At 45.5% G+C, this 20,541-nt stretch overlaps 1 protein-coding gene across 1 annotated transcript in view; it reads right to left on the reverse strand.

Annotated features, from left to right (window-relative positions):
* LOC126474649 (glutamate receptor ionotropic, delta-1-like) overlaps positions 1 to 20,541 on the reverse strand; it is a 164,013-nt gene that overhangs the window by 54,735 nt on the left and 88,737 nt on the right. The window contains exons 5-6 of the mRNA XM_050102127.1: positions 20,256 to 20,467; positions 2,673 to 2,890 (exon numbers count right to left, since the gene is read on the reverse strand). Coding sequence (XP_049958084.1) covers positions 2,673 to 2,890; positions 20,256 to 20,467 — 430 coding nt within the window. The remainder of the gene's footprint in view (positions 1 to 2,672; positions 2,891 to 20,255; positions 20,468 to 20,541) is intronic.

A 20,541-nucleotide genomic window follows, 5' to 3' on the forward strand; every position in this document is an offset into this window, starting at 1 on the left:
AGATCGCAAACAATTCGGCATCAAAGATGGTAAACGCCGCAGGAATCCGTAACTTGACGACTCGATCAGGGAAAACAAAAGCACAACCAACAGATGTTGTTGGTTGTTGTTAGTGTTTAACGTCCCGTCGACAACGGGGTCATTAGAGACGAAGCGCAAGCTCGGGTTAGGGAAGGATTGGGAAGGAAATCGGCCGTGCCCTTTCAAAGCAACCATCCCGGCATTTGCCTGAAACGATTTAGGGAAATCACGGAAAACCTAAATCAGGATGGCCGGAGACGGGATTGAACCGTCGTCCTCCCGAATGCGAGTCCAGTGTGCTAACCACTGCGCCACCTCGCTCAGTACAACCAACAGAGTCCCCCTGTTTAGAGCCATCCGTAAATACTGGTACATGGTCGGGATGCTGGTTCATTACCGGGAGACAACTCAAGTGTCATCCACAACCAATACTAACTGTTCCTGTATTGACCGACCAAGTGCAACAGGCATAGAACTCCATGCCACAACCTGACATCCGGCACCTGTAAACACAATTCATTCACATTTGAATGCCTGTCTGAATTCAGCATTCTGGAGATTACACTGCTTATTAATGTACCTGCATTTCACATTTGAAAATGGCTTAACTCGCACTTGCAATGTTTGTCACTTAAATACATTTCCTAGAGGAATGTATTCTCGAAATTTCATTACTCTACATTAATTATTTTTTAGTATTGGAATTGTCCTTCCCCGCTAGTGTATTTCAAGGGTATTCCCGTACATCAGAACACCTTGGAATACTGTGTTACTAGGGTAGTTCCTACCATCGAACAAACTGCCGTAGATGAATTGGTGGTGTGTGCTAGTTCATTTCATTTCTATGAGTGGGTGCTACTGACCCACCTGTCTGCAGTTCAGTTAAAACTGTAAGCAATCTGCTAGTGTCCATGACATGGACCAAAGCACCATCGATGAGCTGAGCCTACCTCCTCGGTATAGGTTCTTGCACAACACCAGCCACATCTCTTGCATCGTACATGAAACACCCTATATTATTATTTCATGTCTGCAATGGAAAGACCTGTTGTTCATAACATTAATCAACTGTGACAACTGGTATTAGCGTCTTGAGCAATGTTGGTTATATTGATTAGATAATGGTTAAAATACATCATGATATATAGCATCCATTAATACTTAAATTAGTGAAACAAAATTTCACTAAATGCTATCTCAGCATATTACATCGAAGAAAAGTAATATGGCCAAAAACATGAGTCTATATTGCTGAATAGAGGCTTTTCAGTTCGTCAGTGCTATTGGCATCACATTATACAAGGGTGGTTTGAAAAGCTCTCGGAATCATCATGAGAGATCAGCGCTAGCGCAACGAGTTGTTCACGTGATATTCATTGGACTCTTGCCTGTAATCACTCTTGTCGTCAGTGCTCTTGGAAGAGAGCTGTGGTGGTGACGTGGCTCTGTTGTTGTTTCCGTGTAGTGATTTGCGAAGATGGAAAAAATCGAGATTGGAGCAATGATTAAGTACTTCATAAACGGAGGTATGAAAGCAAAGGACATTCTTGCCGATTTCCAGAATACTCTGGGGACCCTGCACCTTCATACTCAACTGTTGCCAAGTGGACAAATGAATTTAAATTTGGTCGAGAGAGCTTGGATGATGATCCGCGCAGTGCTCGGCCAAGCTATGTCACTGCTCCAGAAATCATTAAAAAAGTGCGCAAAATGGTCATGGAGGATCGTCGGTTGGAAAGAGCGTGTAATTGCTCACGCTTGCCAGATGTCATCTGAAAGGGTGTACCACATTTTAACTGAAGAATTAGAAATGAAAAAAATTATCTGCAAGATGGGTGCCGCGACTCTTGACGCTGGATCAAAAACGCATGAGAATGGACATATTGGAACAATGTTTGGCCCGTTTTAGGAGAAACGAACAAGGTTCACAGATGAAACTTAGGTGCATTACGATGCCCGAGAGACAAAACAACAGTCAAAGCAGTAGAAACAAGCTGATTCTCCGCCACCAGAGAGAGCAAAGACAATTCCTTCGGCGGGAAAGGTAATGGCATCAGTGTTCTGGGTTGCGAAGGGATTCTGTTAGTAGATTATCTCCCCACTGGGCAAACAATTACTGGTGAATACTGTGCTAACTCCTGGACAAATTGCAACAAAAGATACGCGAAAAAAGGCCAGGTTTTGCAAGGAAGAAAGTCATCTTCCATCAAGACAATGCGCGCCCACATACATGTGCCTTCGCCATGGTAAATTTACACCAACTAAGGTATGAATTATTGCCACTCCAGCCTTATTCACCTGATATGGCTCCGTCAGACTTCCATCTCTTCCCAAAACTGAAATTTTTCTTGGTGGACGAAGATTCACTTCAAACGAAGAACTGAACGCCGGAGTTGACAACTATTTTGCAGGTCTGGATGAAACTCATTTTAGAGGTGGGATCAAGACACTGGAGCATCGTTGGACCAAGTGCATTAATCTACAAGGAGGCTACATTGAAAAATAAAAAAAAAGTTTCAGTGATGTAAGTACTTTTGTTCTATGCTGTTCTGAGAACTTTTCAAACCACCATCGTATTGCAGTGGCCATGCGTAGGAGGCATCGTGTGACTCGTAGAGTCAGTGGAAGTTGAGCATATGAGAGAAACTCACGCTGAAGAAGCTGTGCTCCGTGGAGTTCCTCAGAACGCCAACAGTGTAGCCCCCGTGCCTCAGCAGGCCCGGCAGGTCATAGAAGGGCAAGTCCGGGTAGCGGACAGCCAGGGAGACCAGCACCGCCGAGTAGGCCGCGGGCACCGTCGTGGCCACCATCAGCACGCCCAGCAGCACCAGTCTGCCGGCGCTGCTCGTGCACGCCGTCTCGTGTGCACCTGGCAACACAGCGGAGGCGTGGCGACCCACGTGCCCTTAGCGCTAGGATTTCACTCGGAACAAGTCCCGCCCATTCACCCCTCTCCACGCCTATCCATAGTGTATGGCCCTCCCCTAAACGGCCGCCAGTTCCGCAAATTGGAAGCTACAACAAAGTTGTTATCGTCGCAGTCCAACACGTGTTATACTGTGATGAAATTCAGTAACGATAAGAAATTTAAGCTTTTCTGGATAGTAATGTAATATGAATCTGCATTATTAAAGAAATAAAAATATTTATAGAGAATTGAAAGCATCGCCAGCACTAGAAAACAAAAAATAACGTTATGTTACTTAAGGGCAATAAGGAGAAATTTTCATTAACTAATTCACTTACTATAATACGTTTATTTGAGGGAAACAGCAAACATACAATGCGAAAACAATGGTCTTGAATCTGTCATGTCAGCAGTAAAGCCACGGATGCACTCGAATAACTCTGTTGTCTAAAATCACCGTTATATAGAAATAAGTGAAGGTTGTTTTGTTTATGTAGGCCCTCATAGTAGCTCGCGAAAATTAAAGAATATAAGAATGTCATAAAGTAGAAATGCCTAATGAAAGCAGTACGATATTTGCATGTATGACATATTTCGTCAGTATTTGCATGGGTAATGGGTGAATTTTAACTTGTAAATTCTTCCAATACTATACCTGCGCATTATAAACGAGATTACAAAGAATTGTAGCTGTTTCTGTGTGATTAGTGACCTATATGCTGTTGCAAACGTCTCAGGAAAATAATGTGTCGTTATTCTTTGTCCTGTCTGTTTTTAACCAAAAGATTTATTAATTTCGTAAATGTCATTCAAACTGTTGTGGCGTAGCAAGACAACCACGCCATGGAAGTAGCCGAAAGGCACGCGTTTAGTGCACGCAGGCAAGAGATAGGTCTGTAACAGGATACGTAATCAATGCTATAAAGAAAAGTACGTAGCTTCTGGAATACTTAACTTTAATCCATCCTTGGTACATCGCTATTAACGATATAAGTGAGACTCCATAGATACATGCAATAAACTACTAATGGCGCCTTGCTAGGTCGTAGCCATGGACTTAGCTGAAGGCTATTCTAACTATCTGCTCGGCAAAGGAGCGAGGCTTCGTCAGTGTAGTCGCTAGCTCCGTCGTCCGTACAACTGGGGCGAGTGCTAGTCCGTATCTCGAGACCTGCCTTGTGGTGGCGCTCAGTCTGCGATCACACAGTGGCGACACGCGGGTCCGACATGTACTAATGGACCGCGGCTGATTTAAAACTACCACCTAGCAAGTGTGGTGTCTGGCGGTGACACCACACAAATCATTTTAAAAAAATAATAATGTGATCTTTATGTTTGTCACAGAGCAGTTATGGAGGAAATATATGCTGCGGTGTTTCATGGCTGTAAAACGTCCTTCATGCTGTGCTAGTTCTTCTTTCACCCCTAAAATTTTTCAGCAAAACTATTCAGTGAATAGCACGCGAAATCAGCTTGGATCGATCTAGCAACAACAAAGTAATTTTGATGCCCTCTGGAAGTATAGTGAACATATACTGTCTGAGTTCTGAAACTTAAGTGTCAAGTATACTGTGGTTCCTCTTTCTCCAAACAAATTATTCTTTGAGGGTAGGTTTATCCTGTTTTAGCTTTGGGTGCTTTTCATCACATAGAAGTATGTTTCTTCATAGGCTATTCATCTGGATACTGAGTTCTCGTATTTAAAGAATTCAGTGCTACATTGTTTTCTGTTATGTTTGCTGTGGAAGTACCTGCCGCAGCTGAGGCCAACTGTGCACGTTTCTTGTAATGTGTCTTTTAACTACCTGGGAAAATTTAAGACCCAGCAAGATATTAGTTTAACATTCACTCCAAGTGCAGCCGAACGCGGTAAGCCACGTGGGTCAACTGAAACGATGCCCAGGCGCCGAACAAAGACCGGGAAAACCGGGGGTGAGTGGGCGGGACTTGTTCCGGGTGAAATCCTGGCGCTAACGATTCCTTGGCGACCCTACCAGGCAGAAGGCGACAGCGCTGCGCTGTTTGTCCACTCACTCGCACCCTGACCGTCGACTGTTAGCGACTGTACACTGAGGTGACAGGAGTCGTGGGATACTTCCTAACACTGAGTCAGACCTCCTTTTGCCTCGTGCAGTGCAGCAACTCGACGTGGCATGCACTCAACAACTCGCTTTAAGTCCCGTGCAGAAATATAGAGCCATGCTGCCCCTATAGCTGTTCGTAATTGCGAAAGTGTTCCCAGTGCAGGATTTTGTGCACAAACTGACTGATCCATCCTTCCTTTCGACACATCGAAATTAAACACATAAGCAGTTTGTACTTGCCACACACTTCTTCATTACAAACACATGCTGTTAATGAAATCAAGAGCAACACGATTATAATAAAAGGCACCTGGCCTACAGAACCAGTAGCAGTACTCAGATTGGAACATTAATGCATTTAAATGTGACAGACCCAGGTCTTTCAAAATTTACTCAAGCAATTTTCAGTAATCAAAACAATGTTCATAAAACCCCATTAATAAAATTTAACTGACGTAACTGAATGTTTCATGACTTACATCGGAACTGGCATCCATATCAAATTCTGAAACTGCTTCCATGGACTGATTTTGATCAATTGTAACAAATTAAAAGTATTATCAGATTAATGCACTAGACTTAGCTCATCTTTAGTATTACTCACAGGTACGAGGTTCACATACATTTCATGGCCAGAATATAATAATAGGATATTAAATAGTCTTAACATGGAGCAGGTACAATTTTTACGTTGAAAACTAGCGATGGACGCGAGCAGACCGAAAGGTGCTACCAGGTAGAGGAGATTCACGGACGAGAAGGTAGAATGGAACTATACTCAACTTTGGGCTACAATTAAGCTTCCAGAAAAGCACAACGCTCCGCCGGAGGATGGATTTGCAGGACACTAACAACGTAACCACAGACATCGATCCACGTCCTTAAATTTCCTTCCTCCACCGTGATACCCCGATCGGAATTTGCTTGCGTCCACCACTGCCAGTTATCTGAAACTTAAACACATCAGCGGCAGACAACATTGTGGCGCATCAGATAGACAAACATATCTGCCCAACTGGTTATAAATAAACCTTTAATTATACACGGTACCAATGAACTCAAGCCGGACTAACTCAGGTGACCACTTGCCCAGTAACGGCTCTTAAAATTTGACTATCCAATTCTCTAAAACAAAGAAATAAAACCGGGCGAGGTGGCGCAGTGGTTAGCACACTGGACTCGCATTCGGGAGGACGACGGTTCAATCCCGCGTCCGGCCATCCTGATTTAGGTTTTCCGTGATTTCCCTAAATCGCTCCAGGCAAATGCTGGGATGGTTCCTCTGAATGGGCACGGCCGACTTCCTTCCCTGTCCTTCCCTAATCCGATGAGACCAATGACCTCGCTGTTTGGTTTCTTCCCCCAAAAAACCAACCAACCAAAGAAATAAAATAATAACACAGGAACAGGAAATAGGAAAATTATTTCGGCCCGTTCTTGAACGTCAGGCACAGACTTTCGTACTACTTGGCATGACCTCTAGCTACGCATTAAGCACGGCTTCATGTCTATTTGTTGTGAGTAGCTAGCACTCCCTTAAATACCATCAACATATCAGGCGCAGAGACCAAGTACAGTGACAAATAACTGAAACAACCAAGATAGTTTTCAGTGCACTCGGCTGTTCAGTTAACGTGAACAGAACCCACCGAGAAACAATTCTACGACTTCAGTTTGTTCACTTTGACTAACATGTAACAGACGCAAAGGAAATCTGTCCTCCAAATCTCCAGGAAATCCCAGTCACCATCGGCAAGAGATCTGCATTCAAACGGCGAAACACGCCGCAGCAATAGCCCACGCTCCTTTGTCGTAACGACTCGGTCACTCGCCAGCGCCACACGTCGCTGTCGCTGTCGCTCACCCAGCTGATACCCGAACGCCAGCCCCTGCAGAGCGCGCGCCGCAGTTAAATAGCCATTCGCCAAAGATGTGAAGAAGACGAGCAGGCATCGACAATCGACTCACTACGATCGGGATGGCAATCGATGGTGACTGGTGCCAGCAGCGCACCAGCTCAATGACATCTCGATTAAGTTCCACAAATAGTCGATGGGATTCATGTCGGGCAATCTGGGGGCCGAAATCATTCGCTCGAACTGTCCAGAATGTTCTTCAAACCAATTGTGAACAATTGTAGCTCGCTGACATGGCACATTGTCATCCATAAAAATTCCGTCATTGTCTGGGAACATGAAGTCCATGAATGGCTGAAAATGGTCTCCAAGTAGTCGAACATAACCAGGACCCAGTCCATTCCATGTAGACACAGCCCACACCAGTTTGGAGCCACCACCAGCCTGTACAGTGTCTTGTTGACAACTTGTGTCACAGTTGCATGGGGTCTGCGCCCCAATTGTACCTTAACATCTGCTCTTACCAGCTGAAATTGGGACCCCTCTGGCCAGGCCACGGTTATCGAGTCGTGTAGGATCCAAGTGATATGGTCACGAGCCCAGGAGAGGTGCTGCAGGCGATACTGTGCTGTTAGCAAAGGCAATCTCGTCAGTGGTCTGCTGTCATAGACCATCAACGCCAAATTTCGCCGCTCTCTCCTAACGGACACGTTCATCGCACATCCCACATTGATTTATGTGGTTCTTTCACACAATTTTGCTTGTTTGTTAGCACTGACAACTCTACGAAATCGCCACTAATCTCGGTCGTTAAGTGAAGGCCGTCGGCCACGGCGTTTCCGTGTTGAGAGATAATGCCCGAAATCTGTCATTCTCGGCACATTCCTGACGCTGTGGCTATCAGAATAATGAATCCCTAACGATTTCCGAAATAAAATGTCCCATGCATCTAGCTCCAAATACCATTCCGCGTTCAAAGTCTGTTAATTCCTTAATTAACTTTTCATAACTGGGATTCACATTCATGTAAAATTTTTTGAAAGACAATGTTTACGCCAGTAAACAGTCGTTCGCTGCTGTGGTTTAGTGCAAAAGTTATTAGTGATGGTGGAACAAACATGTGCATGTACAGACTGTGCTGTTTTACGATATATGGAGATGTGTGCTCGCACTACTTAGCAGCGTTACGAATGTATATAACAGCAAATGACAACGACATATAAATGTCTGAGCGGGTATAAAGTTGACATGGCTTAAAGCCAAAACACCTGCACTTGATAATGGCCTAAGTCCGAAATTGCAATAGTGGAAATAAAAAGTTTAGTTGTCACTGGTGTAAACATGATGTCTTTCAAAAAATCTGTTAATTCCCGTCTTGCGGCCATAGTCACTTGGGAAACATTTTCACATGAATCACCTGAGTACAAATAAAAGCTCGACCTATGCATTGCCCTTTTATACCTTGCGTACGTGATACTACTGCAATCTGTATATGTGCATATGGCCATCCTATGACTTTTGTCGCCTCAGTGTTATGTTTAACCCTTTCGAGTACCCCTGTGTTCTCATTATCTTTCGACGAATGCCGTAGTGCTAGAATCCCCACTTCCACAATAAAGCACAATATAACATCCACACTGTGGATGGACAACACGAGCACGTCCAGCAGCACGAGTTCGCCCCCGCCATGTGTGTATGCCGTTCCTTGCGGACCGGGCAGTTGACGTTCTCATCACACAGTTTAGTGAAAAAATACGAGCTGAATGAATACCGGATTAGATTTTCTAGTGGATTCAATACTTCCTTGCAAGTAAAATTTAACATGTAGCTCTGAATAAAATCGACAGATGTAAAAGCAATTTTGGCAGTGTCCCAAGGAAGTTTCATAGGACCGTTATTGTTTACAGTGAATACAAATAATCTAGTAGAAAGTGTCGGAAGCTTTTTAAGACTTTTCACAGACGATGTGGTTGTCTATAAGAAAGTGCTAAAAGGAACTCGTTAAACTTCGGTTACACGATAAATCAGTCTAATCTAAAAGCCGTAAAAAATACCTAGGTATTACAGTTACGAACAACTTAAATTGGAAGGAATACATAGAAAATGTTGTGAGGAAGGCTAACCAAAGACTGCGTTTTATTGGCAGGACACTTAGAAAATGTAACAGACCTACTAAGGAAACTGCTTACACTATGCTTGTTCGTCCTCTTTTAGAATACTGCTGCGCGGTGTGCGATCCTTACCAGATAGGACTGATGGAGTTCACCGAGAAAGTCCAAAGAGAGGCAGCACGTTTTGTCACAGAAATGATACAGGATTTGGGATGGACATCATTAAAAGAAAGGCGTTTTTCGTTGCGACGGAATCTTCTCACGAAATTCCAATCACCAACTTTCTCCTCCGAATGCGAAAATATTTTGTTGAACCGACTTACACAGGGAGGAACGATCACCAAGATAAAATAAGGGAAATCAGAGCTCGTACGGAAAAATATAGGTGTTCATTCTTTCTGCGCGCTATACGAGATTGGGATAATAGAGAATTGTGAAGGTGGTTCGATGAACCCTCTGCCAGGCACTTAAATGTCATTTGCAGAGTATCCATGTAGATGTAGAAGAAAGTAGCAACGCCAGAAGACAGTATCAATTTGCAGAATGACCTGCAGATGACTGATGCAGGCTCTGGCAGTTGACACTGAACCTAAGTAAATTTAACAAAATGTGTGTTCACAGGAAAAGAAATCTAGTACTGTACAACTACGTTGTTGATGACAAATTGCTGGAAATTGTATCTATCGTAAAGTATCTATGAGTTACTATATAGAGCGACCTTAAGTGAAACGACCACATAAAACAAATAGTGGGAAAAGCAGATGCCAGATTGATGTTCCAAGGAAGGATCTTACGGAAACGTAACTCATTCGCGAAAGAAGTGGCTTACAAGGCGCTTGTTCGAACGATTCTTGAGACTTGTCCATCAATCGGAGAACATTACCAGGTATGACAGATAAAAGACAGAGAAAATCCAATGAAGAGCGGCACCTTTCGTCACGGGGTCGTTTGATCAGCGCGAGAGTGTTACAGAGATGCTAAATAAACACCTGTGGCAGACGCTACAAGAGAGGCATCAGGGATAGTGCAGAGGTTTACTATTGAAATTACGAGGGAGTAATTCCTGGGAAGAGTCCGTCAAGATACGAGGCGTGTTTTTTAAGTAAGTACCATTTTGAAATAAAAAAAAAACATGTGCTAAGATATCTCAATAATTTTATTTTTACATGAAAGCCTGTACCTTAATCTACTTTTCTACATAATTTCCGTCAATATTGAGGCACCTGTCATAACGTTGTACCAGTTTTTGAATACCCTCCTCATCGAAGTCTGCCGCCCGACTTGTTAACCACTGCATCACCACTGTTTTGACTTCGTCATCGTGTGAAAGACGCTGACCGCCCCGATGTTTCTTCAAGTGCAGGAACAGATGGTAGTCACTAGGCGCAAGATCTGGACTGTACGGAGGATAATCAAGAGGTTCCCATCGAAAAGATGTGATGAGATCTTTGGTCTGATTCGCCACATGCGGACGGGTATTGTCTTTCAGCAAAACGATGCCCTTACTCGCCACGTCTTTTGTTCTGAATTGAACGGTGCAGATTGTGCAATGTCTTGTAGTAAGCTGCAGCATTGATTGTCTCATTAAGAGGCTTAAATTCCACAAGCAATACTCCTTTTCTGTCCCAAAAAACTGTGCACATGATTTTCCGGGCAGAAATTATTTGCTCAAACTTCAATTTTCTGGGTGAATCTGAATGCTGCCATTCCATGGACTGTTGCTTTGATTCTGATGTGATGTAGGCCACCCATGTTTCATCGCCCGTCTGTTTTCTCTCACCTTATTGTCCACTTCTTCACCAAACTTTCATTAACGGCCGGAGGACGCCCACTCCGTTGTTCATCATGCACATTTGTGCGGCCATCTTTAAATGATCTCACCCACTTTCTTACCATTCCGTCGCTCATAATGTTTTCTCCGTAAACTGCACAGATCTCGCAATGAATATCGGTCGCTTTTAGGCCTTTAGCACTAAGAAATCTTATAACAGCCTGTACTTCACAGTCGACGGGACTCTCGATTATCGGAGGCATCTCAAACCCTCGGTACACAACGTAGGAGTGATTTAAAATGGAATGATCATATAAAGTTGATTGTCGGTAAAACAGATGCCAGACTGAGATTCATTGGGAGAATCCTAAGGAAATGCAATCCGAAAACAAAGGAAGTAGCTTACAGTATGCTTGTTCGCCCACTGCTTGAATACTGCTCAGCAGTGTGGGATCCGTACCATATATGGTTGATAGAAGAGATAGAGAAGATCCAACAGAGAGCAGCGCGCTTCGTTACAGGATCATTTAGTAATCGCGAAAGCGTTACAGAGATGATAGATAAACTCCAGTGGAAGACTCTGCAGGAGAGACGCTCAGTAGCTCGGTACGGGCTTTTGTTGAATTTTCGAGAACATACCTTCACCGAGCAGTCAAGCAGTATATTGCTCTCTCCTACGTTTATCTCGCGAAGAGACCATGAGGATAAAATCAGAGAGATTAGAGCCCACACAGAGGCATACCGACAATCCTTCTTTCCACAAACAATACGAGACTGGAATAGAAGGGAGAACCGATAGAGGTACTCAAGGTACCCTCCGCCACACACCGTCAGGTGGCTTGCGGAATATGGACGTAGATGTAGATGTAGATGAAACAAGCAGGAATCAGACTGTAATGGCGTCAGTGCGTAGACAACAGATGTTGGTACCCAGTGCGCATGCGCAGAACGTCGACCGCAGCGCTGTGGCCGCGGTGTGGCAAAACGGTACTTAGTTAAAAAACACGCCTCGTATTACTTCCTCCCACATACATCTCGCGAAATGACCACGACGAGAAAATCCCAGAAATTAGAGCTGGTACAGAAGTAGACCGGTAATCACCCTTCCTACATGCCTTTCACGAGTGGAACAGGCAAGCAGGGGTCAGTCACTGGACCAGGAGTAACCTCTGCCAGCCACTGTCTGGTAGCTTGCGGGATATTGATGTAGTTGCAGATGTAGGAAACAAAATGATGTGATTCTTCAGTTCGTCCTGGAGTATTTGTAGATCGAACAGTTCACGGGTGTACTGCCGACAGTACAGTTATTTCGGTGATCAGAAATGTCGCCGTCGTCGGGTGCGCTGACGAAATGAGCTCCTGAGGGCGCGTGGCCGACTTACGTACCTTGCCCTCGCGAGCCGCTCCGTTCGCTGTCTGCGTCCACGACAGCTCGTCCGTAGTCGCGGAAATGCTACCGTCGGTGTCTGCGATTGCGTTGATGTAAGTTCTCAGTCCGCTCTGATCGCAAGGTCGTTTTGTTTCCTGAGGGTCTTCTTAATTAAACTCACTGCTGCTTCCCAAGTCTTGCTAAGATTATAGCCGCAATCTCAGTTGATGAAATCGTCCCTGGTAAGAGTAACGTCTAACGACGCTGTCCCAGTATTTGGAAGTCTGGGCCAAGATCCAGCTACATTCGAATTCAGTCGCGTGATTCTTGGACAAAGAGTGCTCTGCGATCACTGACTTGTTGGGATACATCTGTTGGGGTGCTTCTTGTGTTCTCGGCAACGATCTTCGAAGGTGCGCACTGTCGGTCCAAAATACATCTTCCCACATTCATATCGAATCTTGTATACGCCGGCCTTCCACAAGCTGAGATCATCCACGAGGCCTCCCTGTAATGCTTGTGTTTTATTGAGCGCGTAAAAGGCAGTTTTTATTCGGTGCTTCATCAATATGCGCCCGATTTTTCCATACAGCGCGTCAGTGTACGGTATAAATGCACTAACTGCCCCTTCTCTCATGACATCTTCCGTTTTCATAGGTTTTACTGTTGTTGTGGGGCGGAGAGCGCGCCTGATCTGCCATTCTAGGTGAGCGTTTTTCCGGAATACAGTTCTGAGGTGTTCCAGGTCCTGGGGCAGACTCTCTGCGTCTGAAATAGTGCGCGCCCTACGTGTTAATGTCTGTAGTACCCCATTTCTATGCGAAGATGGTGCGAACTGTCTACATGCAAATATACACTCCTGGAAATTGAAATAAGAACACCGTGAATTCATTGTCCCAGGAAGGGGAAACTTTATTGACACATTCCTGGGGTCAGATACATCACATGATCACACTTACAGAACCACAGGCACATAGACACAGGCAACAGAGCATGCACAATGTCGGCACGAGTACAATGTATATCCACCTTTCGCAGCAATGCAGGCTGCTATTCTCCCATGGAGACGATCGTAGAGATGCTGGATGTAGTCCTGTGGAACGGCTTGCCATGCCATTTCCACCTGGCGCCTCAGCTGGACCAGCGTTCGTGCTGGACGTGCAGACCGCGTGAGACGACGCTTCATCCAGTCCCAAACATGCTCAATGGGGGACAGATTCGGAGATCTTGCTGGCCAGGGTAGTTGACTTACACCTTCTAGAGCACGTTGGGTGGCACGGGATACATGCGGACGTGCATTGTCCTGTTGGAACAGCAAGTTCCCTTGCCGGTCTAGGAATGGTAGAACGATGGGTTCGATGACGGTTTGGATGTACAGTGCACTATTCAGTGTCCCCTCGACGATCACCACTGGTGTACGGCCAGTGTAGGAGATCGCACCCCACACCATGATGCCGGGTGTTGGCCCTGTGTGCCTCGGTCATATGCTGATTGTGGCGCTCACCTGCACGGCGCCAAACACGCATACGACCATCATTGGCACCAAGGCAGAAGCGACTCTCATCGCTGAAGACGACACGTCTCCATTCGTCCCTCCATTCACGCCTGTCGCGACACCACTGGAGGCGGGATGCACGATGTTGGGGCGTGAGCGGAAGACGGCCTAACGGTGTGCGGGACCGTAGCCCAGCTTCATGGAGACGGTTGCGAATGGTCCTCGCCGATACCCCAGGAGCAACAGTGTCCCTAATTTGCTGGGAAGTGGCGGTGCGGTCCCCTACGGCACTGCGTAGGATCCTACGGTCTTGGCGTGCATCCGTGCGTCGCTGCGGTCCGGTCCCAGGTCGACGGGCACGTGCACCTTCCGCCGACCACTGGCGACAACATCGATGTACTGTGGAGACCTCACGCCCCACGTGTTGAGCAATTCGGCGGTACGTCCACCCGGCCTCCCGCATGCCCACTATACGCCCTCGCTCAAAGTCCGTCAACTGCACACACGGTTCACGTCCACGCTGTCGCGGCATGCTACCAGTGTTAAAGACTGCGATGGAGCTCCGTATGCCACGGCAAACTGGCTGACACTGACGGCGGCGGTGCACAAATGCTGCGCAGCTAGCGCCATTCGACGGCCAACACCGCGGTTCCTGGTGTGTCCGCTGTGCCGTGCGTGTGATCATTGCTTGTACAGCCCTCTCGCAGTGTCCGGAGCAAGTATGGTGGGTCTGACACACCGGTGTCAATGTGTTCTTTTTTCTATTTCCAGGAGTGTAGGTCAGTCTGCGTTGTTTTCCGATACACAACGTGACGCAGAATGCCATCAGCTCTTCCCTTGACAGTGACGTCCAGGAATTGTAATCTTTCTTCTGCTTCGGTGTCCATAGTACATTTGATGTTGGGATATATGGAGTTCAAATGTATACGGAAGTCAAGGACTTTGTCCCTTCCATGGTGCCATATGACGAACGTGTAATCCAAATAACGGCAAAACACGTGGGTTTCCATTTGGATGAAACCAGGGCTTCCTCCTTGAAGGGCTCCATAGATAAATTCGCGACCACAGGCGGGAGTGCGCATACGATTGCGACTTCTTCCTTTTGTTCATAGTCTCCAATACACAGAAAGAACGTGGATGTTAGGAGATGGCTGAAAAAGTCGGTGCTCTTCTCGTCAAGTTACTGACCAATAAGCTCTAGTGACTCTCGTGGAGGTGCCCTGGTGAATATCAAAACGACGTCAAAACGCAGCAGAATATCTTGAGTCTTTCACCCTGAAGTTGTCGAGCTGTTTTACAAAATCTACATAACTACGGATATGACGAGTGCATTTACTACAAAGAATATTTAGGAAAAAAGAGAGAACACAGGATGGTACACAAAGACATACAAAAAACACGAACTCACACATAAAATCATATCCGCGAGGAGTGGCTGCGCGGTTAGAGGCGCCATGTCACAGATTGCGCGGCCTCTGCCGCCAGAGGTTCGAGTCGTCCCTCGGACATGGGTGTGTGTATTGGTCTTAGCATAAGTTAGTTTAAGTAGTGTGTAAGTCTAGGGACCGATGACCTCAGCTGTTTGGTCCCTTAGGAATTCACACACACACACACACACACACACACACACACACACACACACACACAACTCCCACATAAAATCACCATCATATTCAAAAGACAGGACGTAAACATAGCATACACAACAGACAGTTCTATCCAAAAATATACCCCAAAACTGACAGAAGACCTAGACAAGTACCAGAAAGCAGGTATATGTCAACTATAGTGTAAACTTTGTGATGGCAGATAGATATTTCAAACAGGCAGAACATTTGATGTCAGATGCAGAGAGCACATGAGAGCCTGGAAGTATGGGACAAACCTTTCCACATTTACAGAACATCTAAAAGAACAAAAGCACAAACCAACCTCTAGAGAAGAAGGCACGAAAAAACCTAGAATCAACAATAATCAAAGCCTTGAAACCCTGCAAGAAAATTACCACATACAGAAAAAAAACAGAAAGGAAAACCCTGTTGAATGATCAAGTATGCATGACAAACGTAAACCAGAACTCATATCATCTGCACACCAAACATTCTCTGACAGCTATTACACTGATACTCAACAAAGCAGAAAAAAACTGTGTTGAATGACCAAGTACGCATGACAAACGTAAACCAGAATTCAAATCACCTGAACATCAAACCTTTCAACCACTCTCTGACAGCTCTTAAACTGATAAAAAAAAAGGTTCAAATCGCTCTGAGCACTATGCGGCTTAACTTCTGAGGTCATCAGTCGCCTAGAACTTAGAACTAATTAAACCTAACTAACCTAAGGACATCACACACATCCATGCCCGAGGCTGGATTCGAACCTGCGACCGGAGCGGTCGCTCGGCTCCAGACTGTAGCGCCTAGAACCGCAGGTTTCTACAACTCGCCTGCATAACCAAGCACACACACAGACACACACACACACACACACACACACACACACACACACACACACACACACATACACAAAATCGTACATGTACACTCTTTCTTTTTCTTACGCACCCACCCACCTACCCTCCCCCCCCCCCCCCCCACACACACACAGATATGAACAGAACAGAAATGAATAAACATTAGTTTTCTGCATATACTTCGTCAGGCTGGCAACATGTACGTAAACAAATGAAACTGGATGAGACATAAAGTGAACACACAGTAGTTACAACTTTAAATCACAGTTTTCGGTAAAATATCTACAACTAGTGAAAGAAGACTAAAAGCAATCCACAGCAATAAGGGTAAACAATACGAAAATTGTGAATAAACAAGTTCGTAACATAAAAATGCTCTTATGTTTCGTAAGCGAAGTTATGGTACGACCTCCAGCATGTGACCAGATGAGAGGAATCGCAATTGTCAACCAAAAACGCGAAGAACTGTAAGTAATCATTTATTTATGTTAAAAAGTAAGATGTGAACTATTTTATAATCTCCAGATATCACATGTCGAAGCAAAACTGTATCATTCTAGATTATACCGAAGACGCCTTAAAGTAAAACGCGAATCACGCCTGGAAGAACTAAAATATATTGAAGTATGAAAAGGAGGTTTTTACTTACAAGAAATGACTGCAATTTCCGAAAAATTGGACGTTTTATTCAAGACAAAAAGCTTCACAAATTGAGCGAATCAATAATACGTTGGACCACTTCTGGCCCTTGTACAAGTAGTCGTTCAGCTTGGCACTGATTGATAGAGTTGTTGGAAGTTCTCCTGAAGGATATCGTAAAAAATTCTGTCCAATTGGCGCATTAGATCATCAAAATTCCGAGATGGTTGAGGGCCCTGCCCATAATGTTCCAAACGTTCTCAATTGGGGAGAGATCTGGCAACCTTGATGACCAAGCTAGTGTTTGGTGAACACCAAGTCAAGCAGTACAAACCCTCGCCAAGTACAGGCTGGCATTACTGAAACGTAAGAGGTAAGGGTGCTGCAAGGGCGTCGGGAATGACAACTGAAGGGGTCTTGCTGTGAAACGAAATGGCACCCTAGATCATCACTCCATGTTGTCGGGCCGAATGGCGGGCGATAGTCAAGTTGATATCCCACTGCCGTCTGAGGAGTCTCCAGACACGTCTTTGCTGGTCATCGGCGTTCAGTTCGAAACGGGACTCATCACTGAAGAAAATTCTACTCCAATCAATGAGAGTCCAGGTCGAAGACGTGTGTGGAGATGCCCCGAACAGCGGTGAGACGCCAGCCTCACCATCGCCCGCCGCACAGCCCTACAACTGGCAGTGATAGTCTAGGGTGTCATTTCTTCTGTACAAAATATATTTTTTTAGACTGGAAAAGAAGTAATTATTGAGAATATTTCTCTTTAAGAACAGTGGTTTATTTTACTTGAACATGAACAGTCACAACCGCAAGAATTTTCTTTCTTTAATGATGATATTGGTTTTGGTTTGTTTTAGACCATCTTCAGACGTGCCACTGAAGTATGTACATTAGAAGGATGTAATAACAGAGAAAATACATTTTACGAGGTGCATTCAAGTTCTAAGGAATCCGATTTTTTTTCTAATTAACTACTCACCCGATATCGATGAAACTGGCGTTACTTCTCGACGTAATCGCCCTGCAGACGTACACATTTTTCACAACGCTGACGCCATGATTCCATGGCAGCGGCGAAGGCTTCTTTAGGAGTCTGTTTTGACCACTGGAAAATCGCTGAGGCAATAGCAGCACAGCTGGTGAATGTGCGGCCACGGAGAGTGTCTTTCATGGTTGTAAACAGCCAAAAGTCACTAGGAGTCAGGTCAGGTGAGTAGGGAGCATGAGGAATCACTTCAAAGTTGTTATCACGAAGAAACTGTTGCGTAACGTTAGCTCGATGTGCGAGTGTGTTGTCTTGGTGAAACAGCACATGCGCAGCCCTTCCCAGACGTTTTTGTTGCAGTACAGGAAGGAATTTGTTCTTCAAAACATTTTCGTAGGATGCACCTGTTACCGTAGTGCCCTTTGGAACGCAATGGTTAAGGATTACGCCCTCGCTGTCCCAGAACATGGGCACCATCATTTTTTCAGCACTGGCGGTTACCCGAAATTTTTTTGGTGGCAGTGAATCTGTGTGCTTCCATTTAGCTGACTAGCGCTTTGTTTCGGGATTGAAAAATGACATCCACGTCTCATCCATTGTCACAACCAACAAAAAGAAAGTCCCATTCATGCTGTCGTTGCGCGTCAACTTTGCTTGGCAACATGCCACACGGGCAGCCATGTGGTCGTCCGTCAGCATTCGTGGCACCCACCTGGATGACACTTTTCGCATTTTCAGGTCGTCATGCAGGATTGTGTGCACAGAACCCACAGAAATGCCAACTCTGGAGGCGATCTGTTCAACAGTCATTCTCTCCACTTTCTCGATCATGTCGTCAGACCAGCTTGTGCGAGCCCGAGGTTGTTTCGGTTTGTTGTCACACGATGTTCTGCCTCCATTAAACTGTCGCACCCATGAACGCACTTTCAACACATCCATAACTCCATCACCACATGTCTCCTTCAACTGTCGATGAATTTCAATTGGTTTCACACCACGCAAATTCAGAAAACGAATGATTGCACGCTGTTCAAGTAAGGAAAACGCCGCCATTTTAAGTATTTAAAACAGTTCTTATTCTCGCCGCTGGCGGTAAAATTCCATCTGCCATACGGTGCTGCCATCTCTGGGACGTATTGACAATGAACGCGGCCTGATTTTAAAATATTGCGCATGTTTCTATCTCTTTCCAGTCTGGAGAAAAAAAATCGGAGGCCTTAGAACTTGAATGCACCTCGTACATAACAAGTAATAAAAGACGAAATTATACCATGATGGTAGACGGTGGTGGTGAAGGAGCAGGCTCTACGACTCTGCAAACGCTATTTGCTAAGCAGCCTCTCTCACCATTTAACTTTCCCCTCCTTGGGGAAGTATATTGAGGAGTTTGTAGCCTGTTGGCTTTTACTCCACAGTGCGTGTTGTGAGTGTGTGATTGTCTTTGACTGTTTTGGCTGTCTGTGTGTTGTGTTGGTGTTCTGGTAGTGTCTAGTACTTGCCTGAGGTTGACGAGATGTTGGGTGTTTTAAGGATTAAGGATTGGTGTTAGGATTTGGGGATTTTTGGGATTTTTCTCTTTGACTTAGTCATTGAAGATGGTCATGGTGCATTTGTGCTTGTCACGGGACATGTCATACCGACCTAGGGATTGGATAAGGTTATTTCCAGATCTGGAAGAGCTCTCATAGAAGGCCCTTGCCAGATCCTGGAATCTTTCTTTGAGGAGTGGGATTTCGACAGCAGCGTGCAGATCGTCCGTGGGGAATCCCGTGGGTAGGTGGAGTGCCCTCCTGAGGGCGCGCTTCTGCAGCCTCTGGAGTTTGTCCAGGTGCTGCTTTGCCGTGTATCCACAGACAGGGTACGCATACTCCATTAAATATCACAGATTGACTATGTATGTATAAATGATAACCTATCATACTCTGTTGTGAAAACCTCGTTAGCCATCTGTGGGGATTTATCGCAACTGGTAAATTGTATGGCAGCAAAGATAGCGGTTAAGCGAAGCTAATGGTTCCTTGGAGACGCCGTGGTCATATCGATATGCGCCATCCAGCAGAAGAGGATCTGAGGGCTGCAACATCGACTAGATAAGTGCTGGCATGCAAGTCGACATGTAGAAATGCAGCAGTAGTGCTAGTGAAAATACTGCTTGACCGACGCCGTTATTTATCATCGAAGCGGCGTGAAGATGACGACGTGCAGATTTCACAGGAGCAGATTTCAAAGTTGCGACAGCGATTAGTTGTTACCAACTATTGGCATGCAAGGAAGACGACTGCCGTAATACATCTACATCCCTGTAATTCTATTGTGTGTACATATTTCAGTGGTAGGTCTGAAGAAGATCTAAAACAGACCGAAACTGGCAACCTCATAAAAAAAGAAGGTTCTTGCGTTTCTGATTACTCATGTTCATTTTTGAAACAAAAAAAAAAACTGTTAGGTAATCCTTGGCTGTAATTTTCTCCTACAACGTAGTGATACCGTCACGGTTAAATATTAGGAAACTTGAAGGGCGGCCGTCTTACCTTGTGCGCAGATGATGCCGTAGACGTCGATGAAGGCGTCCGTGAGGGAGCAGCGGCAGTGGTGGTGCCTGAGGCGGCAGTTGAGGGCCAGCATGAGGGAGGAGCAGACGACGGTGGCGGCGATGGCCAGCCACAGCCGCGCAGAGAACGGCACCAGGAACGACGCCAGGTCCGTGGACAGCGAGGGCAGCGCGCGGATGTACACCGAGTACCTGCCGCACACCACCGGCCGCCTTTATACGGCGCAAACACTAGCGAAGCCCGCAGTTCATCTACATCTACATCT

Source organism: Schistocerca serialis, chromosome 4 (genome assembly GCF_023864345.2).
Source record: "Schistocerca serialis cubense isolate TAMUIC-IGC-003099 chromosome 4, iqSchSeri2.2, whole genome shotgun sequence".
Taxonomy (NCBI): Eukaryota; Metazoa; Arthropoda; class Insecta; order Orthoptera; family Acrididae; genus Schistocerca; species Schistocerca serialis.